Source organism: Magallana gigas, chromosome 9 (genome assembly GCF_963853765.1).
Source record: "Magallana gigas chromosome 9, xbMagGiga1.1, whole genome shotgun sequence".
Taxonomy (NCBI): domain Eukaryota; kingdom Metazoa; phylum Mollusca; class Bivalvia; order Ostreida; family Ostreidae; genus Magallana; species Magallana gigas.
This window is the reverse complement of record NC_088861.1, coordinates 19,811,976-19,832,005: the sequence shown is the minus strand read 5'-3', so window position 1 is coordinate 19,832,005 and position 20,030 is coordinate 19,811,976. Positions and strand designations below refer to the sequence as shown.

Sequence of the window (20,030 nt, the reverse complement as noted above, 5' to 3'; positions counted from 1 at the left end):
TCTGAATTGGAAGCATTACGAACTTATCTGCCGTTTTATAAGATTTTTACACTGGTTGGAATAAAATTAGCACTATATCAGTATCTTATACATGTAATTATAATGATTCTTTATGTTTACAAATAACCAACTATGTAATTTCAAAATAAATCTTTAAATTCAGCGGGGCATATTGGATCAACACGTAATTGTTGATAAAAAAAAATGACTTGACACTCTTACAACAAGATTTATAAATACTTTTCAATTACACATCATCATCACACTTTTCACCTTTAGTCAAAACTAAATGTTACACAGCCAAGGCATCCAGCTAAGAATAAACAAACAAACCAACGAAAAAAATACACATTAATTGATAAATTCTTCATAAGAAATCAAATATACAGTGAAAGGAGTGATTACAACTTTTTCCCTCTGAAAAGGTGAAGAAATATGTATTTGTGTCAATTATTTCAAATACAGAGACATTTTCATTATCATGACTTTCAATAAAGCAGAAACTCTCAGACTGGTATTTTTATTTTTGTTCAGTCATTTTATACCCATTTCAAAATTTTGGTTTTTTTTAATCAAACATCCCCATTACAAAGAATAAAAAAACCTACCAAGCCAAAAAAAACACTTGTAGCTCAAGTTTAGGAGTTTGACTGTGTCTTCATTCCTGTAATAAAGGATCTTGAAACACATCCAATGTTGATGATATTACATTAAATACTTGGCAGAATGAATTGTTGTGGATACTACCGCCATTTAATGGCTACAGGACTGGCTATTTATCAATGTAGTCCCTCTTAAATGACAGAAAATATTCTTCAACATGCAAGTTAAAGCTGCATTACTTGACCCATGGACCAAGCAAAAAATGTATGCTCTCAAAATATTTTTGGAGAGATTACTTAAAGCTTGCTTGGTTGATTTGGAGGGAAAATTTTACAACTGTTTTATTTCTATGGCACTGTTTTCTTCAAGTTTTACAAATGTAACATTTCTATGGTGCTGTTTTCTTCAGGTAAATAGTTAACACAAGTCTTGCTTGGTTGAGGCAGAGGGAAAATTTTACAACCGTAATATTTCTATGGCACTGTTTTCGTCACTGCGACTCCTCTTCAAACTCCTGCTTGATTTTATCAAGGAGGTCTTTGTCCGTCATGATGTCAATGCACAGCATGGCCAGTGACTTGGCCGCTCGTAGTGTGTAGATCTGCGCCTCCTTTGAACCTTTACCGAAAAGAATAAAAGCACCAACAATTACAACATAGACCACAACAATTACATCTTATTTTTATATGATAATACAAATATTACACACCAAAAAATAAAACCTCTGCAAAATAAAACCCAGCAATGGTTACAACTTACCAAACAATCAAAACACACAACAGACACAGATTTTTAATGTTAAATGACATTTGAAAGATGAAAACCTCTAACCCACAAATGCTACAGTATCTGTGAGAAACCTACGGCTTTTCCCTCCCAAAGATGGCAGCCACAGGAACGTAAACGTAACTTCGTGAATTGTAGATTGGTCGATCGATTCATCAATGACAAGTAATATAAGTAAGACTAAATACAACACCATTAATTATGAATTAGGCCAAACACACCAATAACTACATCTTAAACCAAATACAATGCCAAAAATTACAGCCATGACAAAATACAGCATTCTAATATTTATACCTTACAAAAAATGCAACACATCAATGATTACAACCTAGCTAGATCAAACTTAATACAACGCACCAATAAATTCTACCTTGACCAAATACAACACCAATAATTACAACCAATACTAAAAACAATGCACCAATGACTACATTCTGTAAACTTTTTACATCAGTAGCAACCCATGTAGGTACATGTAAAACTGATTAACTGAACTGTAAAATTCTGGATTGACTAAAACTTTGCTTTTATTTTGAGTAACAATTTAGAGGAGTCATCAGATCCTTATTTAAGGGGTCTAAGAGTACCAAGTGTCATGTATGCCATATTCTCAACATACTGTAGTTTCATTAATATTCATGGGTATCAATTTTTGTGGATTTAATGAAAATCACAGTTTTAAGGATACGTTAATTCATGGCCAATAATCCTATCAATACAAAATGCTAGTGGAAATTACACTTCATTGAACATTTATTATTGTGGATAAAGTTAACAGCAAAACCCACGAAAATCAGTATTCAACGAATATTGATGAAACCACAGTATAAAGACAGACCTGCCAATTTCCAGAGCACTTTTTTTTGGTATATTTCTTTAGTGTCCTATATAAAAAATCAATAGGGATCATCTCCTATGAAGTTCAAGATTACCTTGTATCATGTCTATTAAGCAAAGGTTCTCCAGATATAGCTTTAGCAACACTAAGGCAACAAACCAAAAGATATTCTGACCAACTGACAAGTTCTAAACAATATGACCCTTTAATTCAAAGGGATGGGGAGCATAGAAGACAGAGAAACTGAAATAAAAGTTAAGAGATACGAAAGCAGGTAAACCCAAAACAAAGTATATTCTTAACATCCCGTATTACCTGCAGCTGGTGTAAACTCTTTGGTGTGTGTGTTACAATCAGATCCGATGGCAAAGTCTGGGTGAATGCTGGGGACCTCGTACGACACGTTCCCCATATCTGTGGATCCACCCCCCAGGGCCTGGTGCGTCTCGTCCGTGTCCACCTCCGTCCCCAGCTGTGTGGTGTACTCCTCGTACTTCTTGATCATCGTCTCGTTGGACAGCAGGTTCAGGAACGATGACCTCACTTTGACCTGCACCTGTAAAACGCGAAAGTAAATAACTGTGTGATTGCGCTAGCTATGCTACCATTGATTTCAGTTACAATGTTTAGCAATGTACAGCATTTTATTCTTTATAATCCTCAATAATAAACTGTGTGCAGGGATTTACCAGCCTATATTGGGAAAAGCCATTTTTGAATTCCTATAAACTATCAAATGTTTAAGGCAATTTAATAAATCATTTTAAATGGTACCAGTATTGAAATTTACATCTACATGCAAGACAAATTTAAAACATCTCATGAATAATTATCAGCTTGCAATTCCCTCAAGCTAAAAAAAATTCTGCCTTTTCATTAAAATCAAATACCTTCATTTCATCATAATGGTACATGTATATGCATGCGGTAAGATTGAGTTTGCCAGTAATAGTACTTGTACACAGTTGACTTTGCCATTCTAAGTAAGAAATTTACAAGCATCATCTTATATCCTGTCACTATACATGTTTCTACCTCCTTGATTTGTAAACTTTACCTGTCCATGTATATACCCCATAGTTTGTTTTTTGTATACTTACTTTACCGGTCCATATATTACAAACCTCACAGTTCATTATTTGTATACTCCACCTTTCCAAATATTACATATCTCACAGTTACCAGCATATTTGTATACTTTACCTGTAAAAATATTATGTACCTCACAATTCGTTACTGCATAATTTACCTGTCCATATATTACGTACCTCACAGTTAGTGGCTAGTGCAGCCCCCTGAATACAGTTTCTGAGTTTCCTCTCTAGCTTCTTGAGGTCGCGGTTTTTGGGTGTGCGGATGTAGTACTCCAGCGAGGCCCGCCGGGGGATGATGTTAGGCCTGGCTCCTCCGTCAGTCACAATGCCTGCTCAACATAAACACAGTTAAATGACTAATCAGAAATACCAAACATAAAAAAACAACCTCATATAGAATATCATGCTATCACCATTACCTGTTTTTACATTCTGAGATGAAAACATCTGAATATATGTATGCCACATGGTTGAACAGTAACTAATTCAAAGTATGCATTAGGGATGAAGAATAAAGGCATCATACACTGTACCATGAATCATCCAGCCCGGATCAAGCTGCTGCCTCATACAGGAGACATTGTTGTAGCACAAGATGGCCGCATCAAGGGCATTAACTCCTTCCCAGGGAAACTCAGCCGCATGAGCCTCTACACCTATGAAGTCAATGATGATTCTGTAAAGGGGGATAACTTTTTTTAACAATGTCACCATGGAATATTAAACATCCTCAACATTAGCATCAATAACAATTATTATAATACCATATTTTCCTGCACTCCTACAGTATTAATCAACATAATAAGATATATTCCGACTTGAATTTTTTCATACTACAGTAGGTTTAAACCACAGGGTGCTTGTTTCTGTTTAAAAAAACTAATGATGCAGTATAATATGATACAAGATGCATGTATCTAACTCCGAATTCATTGGAGTACCTCCTCTGTGAATCAATTGCAATCCTTTTTTGCTTTTCAATGAACTGTAATGGGAAAGTGCTTACTACATTCCTTCTACAATAACTTACCTACTGGTACATGTATATATATATAATGAACATGGTTGCATATGCATTTGTTTACTTTTATCTGCAAGAACAGCACCCAAAAACAAGTTTTTTTTCTAAAAAAAAAACTTGATTTTAATTTCTGCATTATGCCCAAGACCAGTACATAGCAGGGTTGTGTCTAAAAATTGAAGTAGAAGGAGGAAATAAAAAAGTAGCAGGGAGGTCTGGGGGTCTTGCTTATAGCTCCAATGTACATTGTGTTTGAAATGCAATAAAAGCCGGGTAATTAAGGCATTATAGGGGGGGAATTCCGGAATTATAATAAAAGCCGGGTAATTAAGGCATTATAGGGGGGGAATTCCCCGCCTCCCGGGTCTTAGAGACAACCCTGACATAGAGGTTCCTGGTGTGTAACACTTTTCAGAGTCAGCGAAAACATTTCGATGCTGCTTATCATTATTACAAGGTTAATGAAATTCTCTTAGCCTTATAGTGCAGTGGATATTAATGAAAAATAAAAATCTCGTCTTGAAAAATTGTGCAAACACCAAAATCCCTGATCTAGAGGCAATTAAAATCTCAACTTTAGAAGAGGCCTCTTCTGAAGTTTTGATTTTAATGGCCTCTGGATCAGGGATTCTGGTGTTTGCACAATTTTTCAAGACAATATTTTTATTTTTTATTACATGCATTTAGTGCATTAACAAAACAATAACACTAGAACCCCTGACCCAGGGCCCATGAAATTCACTATTTTGGAAGAGGCACCCTTCTTCATCATAACTATGTACTTGTAGTTCATCTGCTTAATATTCAGGAGCAAAGGAGATTATTTTCAAAGAGTTAATGCATTTTTACTACATAATCATTAGAGCCCCACCCTAGCTAGCACAAGAACCCCTGACCCTGGGGCAATTAGAGCTCAATGCTTAAAACAATAAAGCCAGCAGTTTGACTGCTTGATGTCCAGGAGTAAAGAGAAGGACTTTTAAAGATCACATTAATTTTGATGGTTTTAGCCCCACCCCAGGGGTCAGGGGTCATGAATTTCCAAATTTTTGCTTCCCTTCACCCATAGATGCTATATATATGCCAAAAGAAAAGATGAAGCTAAAAATGTTTAAAAATTTAAAACTGATGAACGACATATAACGCTGGCAAAAATGGATAGCAATAGATCACCTGAGTGACTCGGGTGACCTAAAAACAAATCAATTTGACCAAAGCTAGAAGTTGTAAGATGTCTTACTCGGAGATGGCCACATAGTTTGGTCGGAGCACCTCATACTGGGCAGGGTGGGCCATCATGGCAGCATCCACATCCTTGAACACGCCCGCTTTGATGAAGTCAATCTTTCCCCCGTGCTCCTCCTCTGCTGGGGTCCCCAGTAAACTCACCTACACAAACAAAAAAATTTCTATCACCAAAAAGGAGACAAAAAAAGAAAGAGAGAGAGAGAGGAAATGAGAGAGGAAGACCAGTGATCTCAATAATTAAGCTGTTTGTTTATAACAACGTCACGTTATATACCCTGTATACTATCGTATAAGAGGTTGTTCGATATATAATGGGTATTCCATGATATTTCAATTCCAGCATTTGACTCAAATAGTGGAATGAATTTATCTTACATCCACTCAAAGAATTCTCTGCAGCTTATTAATAAACATAATTTTAATCTCTGAATCCATTTCTGAAATTTGTCACAGTACACTGATTAGGTAAACCTCTGAGACACAAAATAACAAAGACCTTCTGAAATAGGAATTTTTTGAGTTTTGGAAAAAGGAAAACGTTGCATGGGGCTAGATCTGAAGTCTCAGTATGGTGTGAAAGTGCGTGGCAAGACGGTAAGCATGGTAACATTCTCCAACCTAAAAAAAATTCTTCACATTGACAAGCTCACACACATATATAAGGGAGCAATGAAGTACCGGTACTAAGACAGACATGCCTAAATCCTAACACAAGGCGTTATGACAATACAGTACAGCTCACGAGTATCCCGACAAAAACACCGACCACCGTGTTTGAAAGTCCACGCTGAGCGTGGAAGTGTCGGTACCTTTGATCTATTGTTCTCTGTTACGGCCACGGAACGAGAAAAAACACGGTGCGACACGGTGCAACGCGATGCAACACTGACAGTAACACGGTGTAACACGCGGTATTTACCTGTGAAAAAAGGAGGATTTAGGAATAAAACTTATAAAGAATGAAATATTTATTGATGTACGTAAGAGCATTAAAGAAAAAAACAAAGAAATAGAAATAAATAAAATTTTTAGGCACGCAATTTTCAGACGTATGTGATTGTTACGGTTGATTTTAGTTGATATTAAAAATCGATATCGCCCACATAAATGTTTGATCAATTAAAACACTAACACTTACTTTTCCTTTTTAACATTCAAATAAACGGTTTCATAAGTTTTTGTTTCAGTCCGTTTTTAAACGTAGTATAGTAATTGTAGTTACTGTAGTTTGGCAGTTTCAATAGTGCATAGAACCATAACTGTGATCTTTTCTCACTATTCAACGATAACAAATCGAAAACAAATGTACTTTCTCTAAGTAATATTAATTATACAGCTTTATATGGAATATATTTTCAGATTTTCTTTCTTTTATACATATGTGTGATGTACTTGTCCATGTAGTACCGCACGGTACATATTCATAGCGCTAAGAATCGGTGGATCGGTACTTGATATTTTTTTATTTCATCTTTATAGCAACTTGAGTTTAGAAATTATTTGTGTTCCAAGAAACTACAGTTTACTCAGTATTGCAATGATTACTGTTTGATTGTTTAATGATCGTCATATAAGAGAGAGAGAGAGAGAGAGAGAGAGAGAGAGAGAGAGAGAGAGAGAGAGAGAGAGAGAGAGAAAATACCAGTATGAGTTTAAGTACATTTTACTTGTAATTCAGTGTAATAAGTTAGATTTATAGTTTCAATTATATTGAACCCTTTTACCTAAAATTGCGATAGAATATATGCAGTCAGGGTCCACGTGCTATCCCTGTCAATCAAATCAGCCCGCGAGATAGACCACGTGCTCCTTCCATGATATGGAAAAATGCCGTTCTATCGTTTTTTTAAGTCCGCAAAATAGAAAAATGTTTAACAATGAAGTATTCAGTGTTTGAAATGTTTAGTTTCTTTATTCTTATACTGCATGTATGAGGGTTGGAATATTGCGTTGTAAAATCTCTCTCTCTCTCTCTCTCTCTCTCTCTCTCTCTCTCTCTCTCTCTCTCTCTCTCTCTGTACTTTTGTGCAATCATTTTAGAATTATCAGAGTTCTATTTGTATGAATTTAATTCATTTATTTTAGATCCATGGTTTTAATAACGATTTCAACACAATGACTAAAAGTTTGTAAAGTTCACGATGTAATAAGATTTTTCGACGCTATTTCACATCCATAAAGTTGTGTGTTCTAAATGCTTGCAAAAAGTAACCGGTATTATCTCATTCATCTTTTTAATCAATCAGGTTTTTTGTGTACATACATGTATGTTTACCCATTAAATAATTTCTTATCGCAAGTTAATACTTTGAAATTCCCGCATTTATAGAGTTGCTGAATTGTTCCCCGGATCCACGCGCCGATAGTCTTACGTGGAGTTGTTTGTGTACATATCTACAGACAATTTTGTTTGTTTGTTAGAGATTAGGAAAAATCATTGAACTAACAAAATAGAAGTAAGATATATTCAGACCATACACACGACGGGTTGTGATGAGTTACCAAACAGGTGTTCGCGGAAAGGTGTGAATAACGGCATCTCGAGTACACCTGTTCAGACGTCCAAATATACACAAAGTTAGTTGTAAATTCCAATGACACCTAACAAGACAGACAATAACACCTGTTGTGTATAGAACTCAAGATGAAAGACAATGCTGTGTATCTGATCAGCTTCCGTACATCGCACGAGTGATTTTTTTCATGTGAAATCACGAGGCCATTACCAGCTATACGGAAATAAAGTTGAAAATTATTTTATGAAATGCGGGTATATTTTTAATACATGTACAATGCTTGAATATAATTTAACAAGAGTTTGTTCATGTAATACGTATTTATCCTTAATCTATAATATAAAAGTGATTTTTTGTTTATTCATTGCAACATAAATAGTTGCCAAGTCCAAATTATTCGAGTCACCGGTAATATGGGGTTGTTATTTACCACAGCACATCAACAGCACATGTTTTTAGAAAAACATGATCTGAAATGTTTTCATTTCTCATTTTTAATTGGTTTAAAGTAAGGCTGTAAATTAATTGATCAATCAGAAAGTGTTTAAAGATAACAGAAATAAGACGTTTAAGCTCTCGACATTTTAATGGGATCGTCAGTTACAACATCACGTGTGTTTAGAAAAAAAAAACAAGATGAATTAAATTGATTTGAATTTTGATTATATATTATTGATTATTAAATATTTTTAATGAATTTATTTCAATTTATTTAAGTACAAATGAATTAAAAGGTACCCATTTACGTCGAGTTTTCAGATCACAAAAAAGTAACTTCACGTTGACAGCCTCGACAATTTTCTGGGTCCGTGCAACTTAATCGACATTCTTTTTTTTTAAATGTGAAAAGGATATATATGTTTCAACCCTTGTTTAGCCATAATTTCTTTATTTCTAAACATCCGCTTTTTCTATCAACGTCTCAGGTAACGATATCCACGGAGTAACACAGTGGCCACGGAGTTACACAGGCGGCCACGGTGCGACACGGTGCTTTTTCTTGAATTTTCCAATACACATACACGGTGTCACACCGTGTGCACGGTGCGACACAGACCGTTTTCCACCGTGTTTTTTACACGGTGGGTGTCGGGATACTCGTGAGCTGTACTGTATTTCTTGAACTTTTTCAGTGTAACATCTTGGTACATGTAACATCGAAACCTGTATAGCTATACCATTACATGAGAATATAATGCAAGAAGGAACGTTTTGGATACTTACTATGGTTCTTTTGGGAAGTAAAAGCATTACATTTGTTTAAAGTTTTAGTAAATGTATGAAACAAATGACCTGGTTTTAAATCAGTTCAAATCAAAGGTAATCAAACTGAGGATTTACCATAACTTGAATTAAAACCAACTTTTATTTGTGATGATATTATTTAGCACTTAAGTGGTGATAAATTGGTTTGCGATGACTAATTCTCACAATTAAAATCATTAAAATCTTACAAAAGAAGAACTTGGCTCTTGCAAACCTCACGAAAATTTCTGGCTCACAAATAAAAGTTGGTTTAGTATTACTAGCTTTTCCAAGTCCTACCTGTCCAAATGGCACATCCACAGATTTGAGTGCAGCCTTGACCCCAAGAGCGGCTGCCACGCCCACCTCAGAAATGAGATTATGTCCACAAGCATGCCCTATGTCAGGTAGGGCATCAAATTCACTCATAATAGCCACATGGGGACCCTTACTTTTGTCCCCAAATACAGCGCGGAATCCTGTTGGCAACACAAAGTTTTTCTCTACTTGATCAAAATCTTGCTTGTCTAAGAATGTTGTTAGTGCATCGTGTGCTATAAATTCCTCTAGGGCTAGCTCTGGGTTGGTCCAGAGTACATTGCTGAGTGCCGCCAAATCTTCTGCGTTTCTGTCGATTTCTGCACATGCTACATCACGTAACTTCTGTACATCCATTTTTGGAAATTGATCCCTTCACTGAAAACAAAACATAGAAAATATGATAAATGATGATAGGGAAAACTGGTTTTTTTTTTTTGGGGGGGGGGGGGGCAGTTTTTTGTAGATTTCTAAAGGTTCTTAAAAGACTTTGGGAGGTAAATTTGTGGGTAGCTACTAGCTGCAGTATTAATTATTTGACTAGGACCTCGGTTAAGCATTAATGTTATCATCTTAGTTAATGTTCTCTGCATTTCAAATTTAGTCTACTGTCTTATGCTACTGGCGTGCGGTCAGTTCTCGCCAAGTACCATTTTTTGCCAGCGCATTGTTATGTCATTTTATCAACACATATTAAAATTAAACTGGCGTGCGACCAGTTCTCGCCGAGTACCATTTCTCGCCAGTGCATTGTTACATTATTTTATCAACACATAAAATTATATACCAAAAATGATGTTACAATACACAGGCAAGAAATGGTCCTCCGCGAGAACTGGTCGCATGCCAGTAGCGATCAAAGCCAGCTCAAAGAACCAGCGCACTAAAAAAAAACGAGCTAAACCTACAGATTTATCAATAATTTTTTTTTGACAGCATCCCACAATAACTCGCTCACATTTAATTCACAGTTCCTAGAGGTTTAAAGACACGTTTTGAGTATTGCACAAGCTTTGGTGAGACTCAAGTGACTTTTTACATGCTTCCATTCCTTCGTATCGAGTTGAAATACATAAACAAATGATTTCCATATATATTTTAACATAGAACCAGTTTTAACAAGACCTTGGACTTTTAATAGGGCATAGCTATCTATTTTTGGCGTCAAAACAAGTTAAAAATGACGCGATTTCAAGCAAAATATGCACCGATTGTGTAGTCTGAGCTCAAAAGCGAGACAAATCTTGTTGATTTCAAAGAGACATGGCTGAGTAGCCAGCGGTTCTGCATCACATTGCCGTTCGACACAACTACCCAAAGTCCAAGCTCTTGTTAAAATGGTTTTAACATCACTGTTATCTTGCGCTTCTGGCGTGCGACCAGTTCTCGCCAAGTACCATTTCTCTACAGTGCATTGTTACGTCATTTTTCGCATATGATTTAATGTGTTGATAAAATGATGTAACAATGCACTGGCGAGAAATGGTACATGGCAAAAACTGGTTGCACGCAATGCACACCAGTATAATTCCCACAATAAATTTTGAGGTTGATCAAATACATGTACATCTGTACTGTGTGTACTATACTCTGTCCTAAGATATCCTCAATTTACTCAATTCACATTTTGCTTCATATCTCGATATTCATTATACTATAATACATCAGCATGTTCAGGATTCAAACGATGTTTATTCAAAAGTATGAAAAATTTCCTAGATTTTTCCTCTGAAACGATGAAAAATGACAATGTGTCAAAAGGGATATCTTGGAAATTTTCCCATTCAACAATTTAGGCCTATGATAATAATTAATGATGAAAAAACTTTGAAGAAATTAATTGTAAACACAACCTACATTTTTCCCGAAAAGCCCTGCCGAAAATCCTTTCTTTCAAGAGTTGGAACAGCAAGCAGACGATAACATAATATTAGAAGACGGGTTCACGCCGGGCTATGGCGCTTTGACGAATCAGCTTGGTTGAACTGCAATTTTCCGGATCATCCTCAGTAGAACCCGGCGAATGACCTATTGAACACTCGCATTGAAAGATTATCGATTTATAGAAAAACTGTAAATCATTGAGTTTAAAGGTCATACAGCTCACGAGCAATTACGTAACTTGGAATAAAAGGCTGGGTTTTTTTCCATACAACAATCTTTACAAAGCAGTCGATCGAAAAGGAGGAAACAAAAACGAAAATAGGGTCAGTCTATTTAACGTGAAAACATATATGTGATTTATGATTATAATATATACATGTAACAAACACAAAATAAACATTTACCGAGAAACGTAATCATGTATTAATACAAGTATTTTACTCCTTTTTCATGCAAACATATACATGTATATTATTATAATACAGTATAGCTTAACGTTATAGTAATACAGAAACCAATTTAAATTTAAAAAAAAAAAAAAAATACATAATTTCTCTAAGATCAGTTGTCTAGTGTCTACGTGAACATGTGATTAATTTTAAATAGTGAATTTTGTCATTTAAAGTTTTACAATAAAAACACATCAATGTTGTATCTCTAAAAATACACACATGTCGTGTCCCTTTTCCCAGCACCGAAATCTTCTTCATTTAGTCATACCTTTTAGTTCTGCCGGAGGAGTGACTAGTGACAGGTAATGTGGTATTTTAATAGTCATTATGTTCTGTTTTTTAAATGGTTATTGTTATGATCAAATTATTTTTAATATTTTGATTACATAAATATTCTAAATAGCGATAAAAGCAGGTTAGAAAAATCTCCCTTTATCCTGTACTGGTGTTCAAAATGTTAAATGGATGAGTACATGTTAATTCGGCACCAGGTGAATTTCGGCACCTGTAGGAAAAGTAAGTTCGGCACTGTGGGTGATTTCGGCAGCTAGTTAAGGTGGTATGAAATATTTGTCAATAATAATGTGGATATAAGTACAATGTACATTATAATCAAAATACTCTCACCAGTTTTAAAATTTCCAAATTTTACAATAACAAAAAAAAATATGTTTTAAAAATTCCTGGAAAGGTAAAAATTTTCAAATGGGATTGATCATTCAAACTCATAACTTACAGATTTGTCAATATGCTTCTTACACAATGCACTACAATGTTAGGTGAAAATTTTGGGGAAAAAAAATAATCATAAAATAACACTTGATTTTATTGTCTATTTCGATAAATACTGTACGTCATAACATGGATGTGTCCCATACCACCTTAAATAGACACCTGAATGAAGTTAACTTGGCACAATCAATTACATATTGTTTTGAATTAATTAAATTGTTAAAACAAAAAGGGGGGGGGGGGGTAACCATGTATTCCCACTACACAGAGTGGGGGAGGTGATAATTATTATGAGGGTAACAACAAGGCGTTTTGACATTTGGCTGACTCTTCATAGTGTGGATTGGACTATTGAAGCTAACTTGATACATACATGTCATTAGCAGAGGTTGCTGGCCTGTGGTGCAGTGTTTTAATTATTTAAATTTGTGGACAACAATATACCACACAAAGTCTGACTGACCAAAAAAAATATTATTGATCAGTCTAAAATATGAATCAATTCATTGCTGCATACAATTACAGAAGCATGATAGAGCCATAAAAAGTTCATAGACCTTGTATTTTGATCATGTCAAGGAATTTTTGTAAGAACTTAATGAACATTGGGGGAGTTTTTCAAAATGGATTTGTAAGTCTTTAAAATTGTTATACAATATCCATTTACACTATGTAATCAATATTAAAAGCATCGAAAGTTTTCAAATGGGGATTGTTATTTTGCACTGATATTGTAAGTGTTTAATTCTTTATATATTAAAAATTTTGATCATGATCCTTGTGCTTTTTAAAGGTTACATGTACATGATGTGTCATAGTGTGTCATTTCGTGTTTAAGAGTTTACTCATGCCAAATGACAAGTAATTAGCTAGGGTCAGTCTGCTTTACTAATTATCCCCAATTAGTCTATATAATTGTTCTGAGTTTTCTTTAAGCTATCTGAGTTATTATCATTAATTATCTTTTAGATTATAAATACAGTTAATAGAAATTTATTCAATTCAGTCAGAAACTTTTGGCCACTACATGTACCTCATGTACGTTGCTTAAGTCCTCATACTGACTATCTAGTTGATTGTCCACCAGTCGGTCAGTAAGACTAAGCAACTTTGAGCTAAATTCATTCTGACTCATTTGGCATTTTAAGAAATAATTATTTTTATCCTGTTCTATTTGACTTTATTTTATTTGATTATTGTTTATATTTCATAGTTAATTTAAATCACTTAATCAATAAATTGTGAAAACCTGCCTTCGACTTATAGCTCTATGCGTATTCGACTTTGAGGTCAATTTAAGCCTATTGACTAGTTCCTGTAATATATTCATGGAAATGGGGCCTTTTTTTATACCTGTTAAATCTTTAAAGAGTCAATATTTCAATAACCCATGACAATTATAGAATTGATTTTTATTAAAAACATTGAAAACTTTCTAGTACATGTACCTTAAATATTTCAACCAGTATATAATATAATAGATTTATGACCAATGATTTTTATTAGCTAGCCAATTTGGATGGTATTTTTATTTCTATAATTTCAGAGAAATTCCATTTTGATAGAAAACTAATATGGATATTGAGAAACTGAAGGAAGTAGCATGTGAAGCAATAGACCAAGCAGCAGAAGATCTAGCGAAATTGAGTCTCTTCATTTGGTCCAATCCTGAGCTCGCTCACGAGGAATTCAAAGCTCACGACGCTGTCACTGAGATCTTGGATAAGTACAAGTTTCCACAGGTGGACAGGAAGTTTATTCTTCCCACAGGCTTCAGAGCAGTGTGTGGTGACAAAACCAAGGGACCACATGTGGCGCTTTTAACGGAATATGATGCCCTGCCTGAAATAGGACATGCTAGTGGCCACAATCTCATTGTAGAGTCCGGTGTGGCTATTGCGATTGCACTTAAAGCATGTTTTGAAGCAGCTGGTCAACCTTTCGGGAAGGTGAGGAAAATTGATTTAGTGCATGCTATAACAATATCAATCCCCAGATTACTTGCCAAATTTTCCATATAAACTGCTAGGCCAGTCTTGCCTAAATTTTTCCTGGTTTTTTTTTATTATGAGCCAATATATACATGCATCATGTACATGTATAAATATATGTACCGTATATGTTTTATTTGAAAGACATTGGAAAAGCAATTTTTTTTTTCAGAAAGGTAGGTAGTCATTGAGAGCAGTGCAGTAAGATAAGGAGAACTATGATGTCATGCTGAAGTGTGGATTAAATGTAACAAAATATGATTATTTGATATGAAACACTCTGTAAAATATAAATATAGAACAGGAAGCATTTTTTATCATGAGTGAGTACATTTATAAGTGTACTACATATACTTGACGTAAAGCATCAAGTGCAAGCAGAGTATCAAGTTGTAGTCATGCGTAGTTTCCTTTACAATTCATCATATATTATTGGGGGGTTGGGGGGGGGGGGGGGAGGGGCTTGATCACTGACAATGTTTTGCTGCTATATTATATCATTATTGTAGTAGTTCAGTATTTGTTATCATTAGCACAATGCATTAGTATCATTGATTGCTATATATACATATCTTTTTGACACTTTCCCTGATATTGAAAGCAATGCTACTGGTATACATTCTGTGTACAGGGAAATATTTGCCCCTTTCGCCCTCCTTGTCTATGAGCAAATTAAAGACTGGACAAATTGCATTGGCTTAAACTATCTCTTTTTAAACACAACTCTGTCTGGGCGAATTCAAGACAGGGCAACACTGTTTGCAAGTGAAGATTGAAGAAGGGTGAAAATAACATGGGGAGAATATAACCATGTATACAGTAGAATATTCAAACAAAAAGACATTGTTAAGCTTACACAATTTCTTGTTAACTGACAATGGACTTTTATGCCATTTTTAAAACCTGTTGTTCTAATCTGCTTTTCCATTGCTGTAGGTCAGTTTGCTGGGCACCCCGGCCGAGGAACAGAGGGGAGGGAAGCTTTCCTTCATCAAAGCACAAGTATTCAAAGATGTCGATTTTGCAATGACCGCCCATCCCTCTCAGTACTACATATCCAGACCAAATTATGTTGCCATATCAGAGTGAGTGCATGAACTGTCAAATTCAGATTAATGTAGATGAAAAAATTGCGTGAAGTTAAAAACAAAAGGGGGGAGGGGGTATGTAATATCTGTAATTATAAGTACTCTATTTGAGAAACTTTTCTCTCACTTTAATTTTCACCCATTTCATCATGTTCATTGCAATTTGGTAAATTTAATTTTTGAACAATACAAAATGGTAAGTTTTATACGGTATTACAGTCTTACATCTTCAAACACAACTGTCAAACAAATTTGAAACGGAGTAAATACGTTATCAAGTGTGATTCAACTAGTAAAAATACAATATATTAGAATGAAGTGAGAATAAACTATTACACAGTATTGATTTGATATCATATAATTTATTTGATAGAGTAACTATGCATTTCACTGGAGTAGAGGCTCATGCTGCTGAGTTTCCCTGGGAAGGAGTTAACGCCCTTGATGCCGCCATCTTGTGCTACAACAATGTCTCCTGTATGAGGCAACAACTCCCTCCAGGCTGGATGCTCCACGGTATGTTTATACAGACTGATGAAGAAGTTTATACAAAGTTCAAAGTATTTTCAGTGTTTACAAATTTGAACATTTTTAAGTGTTTACAATATATCAAGTTTTTTTAGTGTTGACAAAGTCTCAAGCATTCTATAATGTTTGCAAGGTGCACAAGTATTTAAGTGTTTGCAAAGTTAAACATTTTAGTGTTAACACAGTTCCAATCATGTTTAGTGTTTAACAACATCTAAAGATTTTGTTAGCATTTTGCAAATTGTGGCAGTGCTTGGAATTATTTTTAAAAATATATTTGTCTGAAACCTGTCCTCTTTTTAAAGAAAAGTGCATTGAATTGGAAATTGAAAATTATTTTTGTATGAGCGTTCTACTACTTTACTATTCACCAAAACTTTATTCTGGAAATGAGTGAATTTTTACTGCCAATTCATAAGTGTAAGAATTAATGAATTTGTCATTTATCCCTTTTTAGGCGGGCTCTGCTGAAAGCAGAGTCCTGGCTGTAGGCAGGCAAATCGCCAATGTTACTATAAATAGCACAAAGTAAACAAAAAACTAAACAGCGTCAAAGTCAAAGCTTCCGCTTTACCAAATATTTACACAAAGAGCCACGTTTTGTCAAAAGTGTTTGCATCTTTTTTAGTTTTCTTAATGATAAAGTGTTTTAAAAACAAGACTATGCATTTTGGACACATACAATGCGCATGAATTTCCATGAACTACTTTGCTGCGCATTGAAGAAATGGGGATTGAAAATACAACGCTTGTTGCAAAATTCAAGGCAGAAGCTGTTGAACTTTTTCCTACTAGACAGACATATTTTTGCTTTTGTTGCTGCTTACAAAAATTGATCGCTCTCTGATGCTTTGCCGACATTATAAGCATGAGAGAGAGAGAGAGAGAGAGAGAGAGAGAGAGAGAGAGAGAGAGAGAGAGAGAGAGAGAGAGATTTTCAGTCTTTACTACATAATATGCATAAAGACACACCAAAAGAGACTGGCTTTCAGTACTTCAGTACTTTGATTTTCTGTTGTCAATATTGGAATTTTTACCTATAATATCTGCCAACCTGTGAGTGGTTTCAGTTCTTTGATTATTACAGGCATTGTGACTGATGGGGGTGCTAGGCCTAACATTATACCAAGGACCGCAGCCTTGGAGTATTACATCAGAACCCCAAAGAACAGGAATCTAAAGAAACTAGAGAAAATGCTTAAGAACTGTGTGGATGGTGCAGCTCTCGCTACAGACTGTGATGTGTGTACTACATGTATTCTTCTATATTATTATTAGTTTTTGGAGGTTTGATATGTGGTGTGAAAAAGATATTTAAAATGGAATCAGCTAGATGATATATACAGTGTATGTCTATTTAATTCTTTCACCATCATTATAAACAAAAAAAGTAGGGAGCTGAATGTTGAGAGCTTAATAAACACAGCATGTACAATAACCTTCATTGAAATTGATTTCTAAAAGGTTAAAATGAGGTTACATTCCACCTTCCTGAACCTGCTGACCAACGAAGAGATGACCAAGACCTATGAGGAGAACGCCAGTCGACTGGGTATACAGACAGACACCGACAAGGAGTCCATTCTGAAGAAGCTCGGGGGCTCCACCGATGTCGGCAATGTGTCCTATGAAGTGCCCACTATACACCCCGAGTTTGAGATAGGAGCGGACTGTAACACCCACTCCATGGATTTCACAACTGCTGCTGGTAAGGATTGATGGGTGAAATTAGTTCTGACGATTTAATATTAGGAGGTACTACATGGCACTACTGGTACTCCAAATACTGTGATAGTGTATAAATTGTCTGTAGTCAGTCTGTCCAACTATAATGTTTATGAACTGATTTGGACCATTTGTTAGAATAAACATTGAAGCGTTAGCTTGCGCTCTCTCTCTCTCTCTCTCTCTCTCTCTCTCTTTCTCTCTCTCTCTCTCTCTCTCTCTCTCTCTCTCTCTCTCTCTCATTTAGGAGTTTCAGTTAAAGTTGCAATGCAGGATATAAATATATATATCACGATAAAAAGTGTTAACTGTAAAATGTTTTATTTTTTTCTGCAGGTGATCCAAAAGCCCAGAAATATACCTTAGACATGGCCAAGGCTCTAGCTATGACTTGCATTGATATAATGCTTAAACCAGAACTACTGGCCAAAATCAAAGCTGAATTCGAGGTAGAGTCCCAATGATGAAGCATATATTAGAACTTTCCAATTATTAAAAGATATTGATGTCCAATTAAGATGAAAGTATCGTACATGTTCTAGCCCAATCTTCTTTCAGTGGATTTTTAATGTTGTTTCTTATTCTTTGTGTGGATAGACAAATTGAGCTTTATAGTTTGGATCTTGCATTTAATTTGAAAAAATGATGTAAACTTTATCCAGAGTTTTTATGTGCCATATAGATCAAGTATTCTTTGCTTGGGTCGGTATTTTAATGATTTTATGAAGGAAAAAAAATATTGGTTATGGTTATGATTATTAAAATAGTTTTTATGTGATAGACCAAAAATATACCAAAATATGCATGATTTTTTTGTCCTTATGTGGGGATTTTACCAGTAGAAGTATTTAATGACTTTTGTATTTGATTGCATACTATGACATTTTATAAGAGTTGCACTGGTATACCAGTATAGATGTTTCAGGCAGGTGATAGCAGGTATATCAATTTTATTTTTATAGAATGCAATTATCAATGATGGTCTTTTATTTTTATTTACTGTATTATCATTTTTTTGAAGCCTCAGGGTTTTATTTTATACATGCTAGCTTGCAAGTAGTCAATGTCAAATATTATCAGATTTCTGGTGTAAAAATTTATCAGATTGGAATAATCGGCTTCAAAAGTGACAACAAAGAAAACACATAAATTTTGCACTGCTTTATACACAATGCATTCACATGTCATGTATTAGTAGATGAAAGTCATAGTAAATCTACTAGACAGTCTAAAACAATTTCCTCTTAAAGTAAGATGTCTTTGGTTTTTATATACAACACACAATCACTGTATTAACTTTTCCATTTTAATTAACTTGCATGCAGATTATTGTGAATTTACATGTACTTCTCTGGATGATGAAGTCTGTCTCAAAGTTGCTGTGGTTTATTTCATAACAACGAGTATGCTTGTACATGTAAGATTTGTTTCAGCATTGGGTTTTTTTTTCCTTCAAATAAAACACGAATCTCTTTTACTACTTTTTATTTTGCCTTTTTACATATTGGTTGTTTCTGATTTGGGGTTATTCTGGGTTGAGAGGTGAATCATTTTGACCTGTCCGTCTCTATCCTCAGGCTGATAGTAATAGCCATAGCGTCAATTTTTCATCCTTTGTCTAAGTTACTTATGTTGGCTAAATTGGGAGTTAATTTACTATTCAATCAGGTTTGAATTTTATCGTGTAGATTTCAGCCCTTTAAGCTTCTATAGATCTAGAAATCACAATCGGTTTTCTTAAGAAAATACTTGATAGTTGTTAATATTCCTTTATAAATTTTCAACCCCCATCGTGGCCCTACCGTACTCCAAGGTGTCATAATTTGAGAAGGTGTGAAAATATTCTACCTGAAGATGCTTCCTCACAAGTTTCAGCTTTGTTGGTAAAATTGGGTTAAAATATAAAAAAAAAAAAAGTTTCTCTCATTTATTCCTATGTTAAAAATTATACCCCACCC

At 34.9% G+C, this 20,030-nt stretch overlaps 2 protein-coding genes across 3 annotated transcripts; one reads left to right on the top strand and one right to left on the bottom strand.

Annotated features, from left to right (window-relative positions):
* Positions 1-213: 213 nt before the first annotated feature.
* Positions 214-11,670, bottom strand: LOC105336106 (xaa-Arg dipeptidase). The gene is made up of 7 exons (XM_011440290.4): positions 11,530-11,670; positions 9,655-10,050; positions 5,586-5,734; positions 3,858-4,000; positions 3,499-3,653; positions 2,546-2,786; positions 214-1,221 (listed from the first exon to the last, which is right to left on the bottom strand). Exons 2-7 carry the CDS (start codon positions 10,027-10,029, stop codon positions 1,094-1,096), a joined length of 1,191 nt encoding a protein of 396 aa, XP_011438592.3. The 5' UTR covers positions 10,030-10,050; positions 11,530-11,670; the 3' UTR covers positions 214-1,093.
* A 69-nt stretch (positions 11,671-11,739) lies between these two features.
* LOC105336108 (xaa-Arg dipeptidase) lies at positions 11,740-19,552 on the top strand. Of its 2 annotated transcripts, none has more exons than XM_020070565.3 (7): positions 11,740-11,879; positions 14,287-14,689; positions 15,668-15,816; positions 16,193-16,335; positions 17,435-17,589; positions 17,812-18,055; positions 18,409-19,552. In XM_020070565.3, exons 2-7 carry the CDS (start codon positions 14,315-14,317, stop codon positions 18,534-18,536), a joined length of 1,194 nt encoding a protein of 397 aa, XP_019926124.3. In that variant the 5' UTR covers positions 11,740-11,879; positions 14,287-14,314; the 3' UTR covers positions 18,537-19,552. The 2 variants fall into 2 exon arrangements, with proteins under 2 accessions (XP_019926124.3, XP_011438594.3); XM_011440292.4 differs by lacking the exon at positions 11,740-11,879 and adding an exon at positions 12,223-12,310.
* The last annotated feature ends 478 nt before the right edge of the window (positions 19,553-20,030 follow it).

Coding starts and splice junctions, on each gene's coding strand:
- LOC105336106 (XM_011440290.4), bottom strand. CDS start 10,029: ATGGATGTACAGAAGTTACGTGATGTAGCATGTGCAGAAATCGACAGA. Junction 2,787..3,498: donor CACTAGCCACTAACTGTGAG/GTACGTAATATA, acceptor CGCGTTTTACAG/GTGCAGGTCAAAGTGAGGTC. Junction 1,222..2,545: donor AGAGTTTACACCAGCTGCAG/GTAATACGGGAT, acceptor TTTTCGGTAAAG/GTTCAAAGGAGGCGCAGATC.
- LOC105336108 (XM_020070565.3), top strand. CDS start 14,315: ATGGATATTGAGAAACTGAAGGAAGTAGCATGTGAAGCAATAGACCAA. Junction 14,690..15,667: donor CTGGTCAACCTTTCGGGAAG/GTGAGGAAAATT, acceptor CCATTGCTGTAG/GTCAGTTTGCTGGGCACCCC. Junction 15,817..16,192: donor AATTATGTTGCCATATCAGA/GTGAGTGCATGA, acceptor TTTATTTGATAG/AGTAACTATGCATTTCACTG.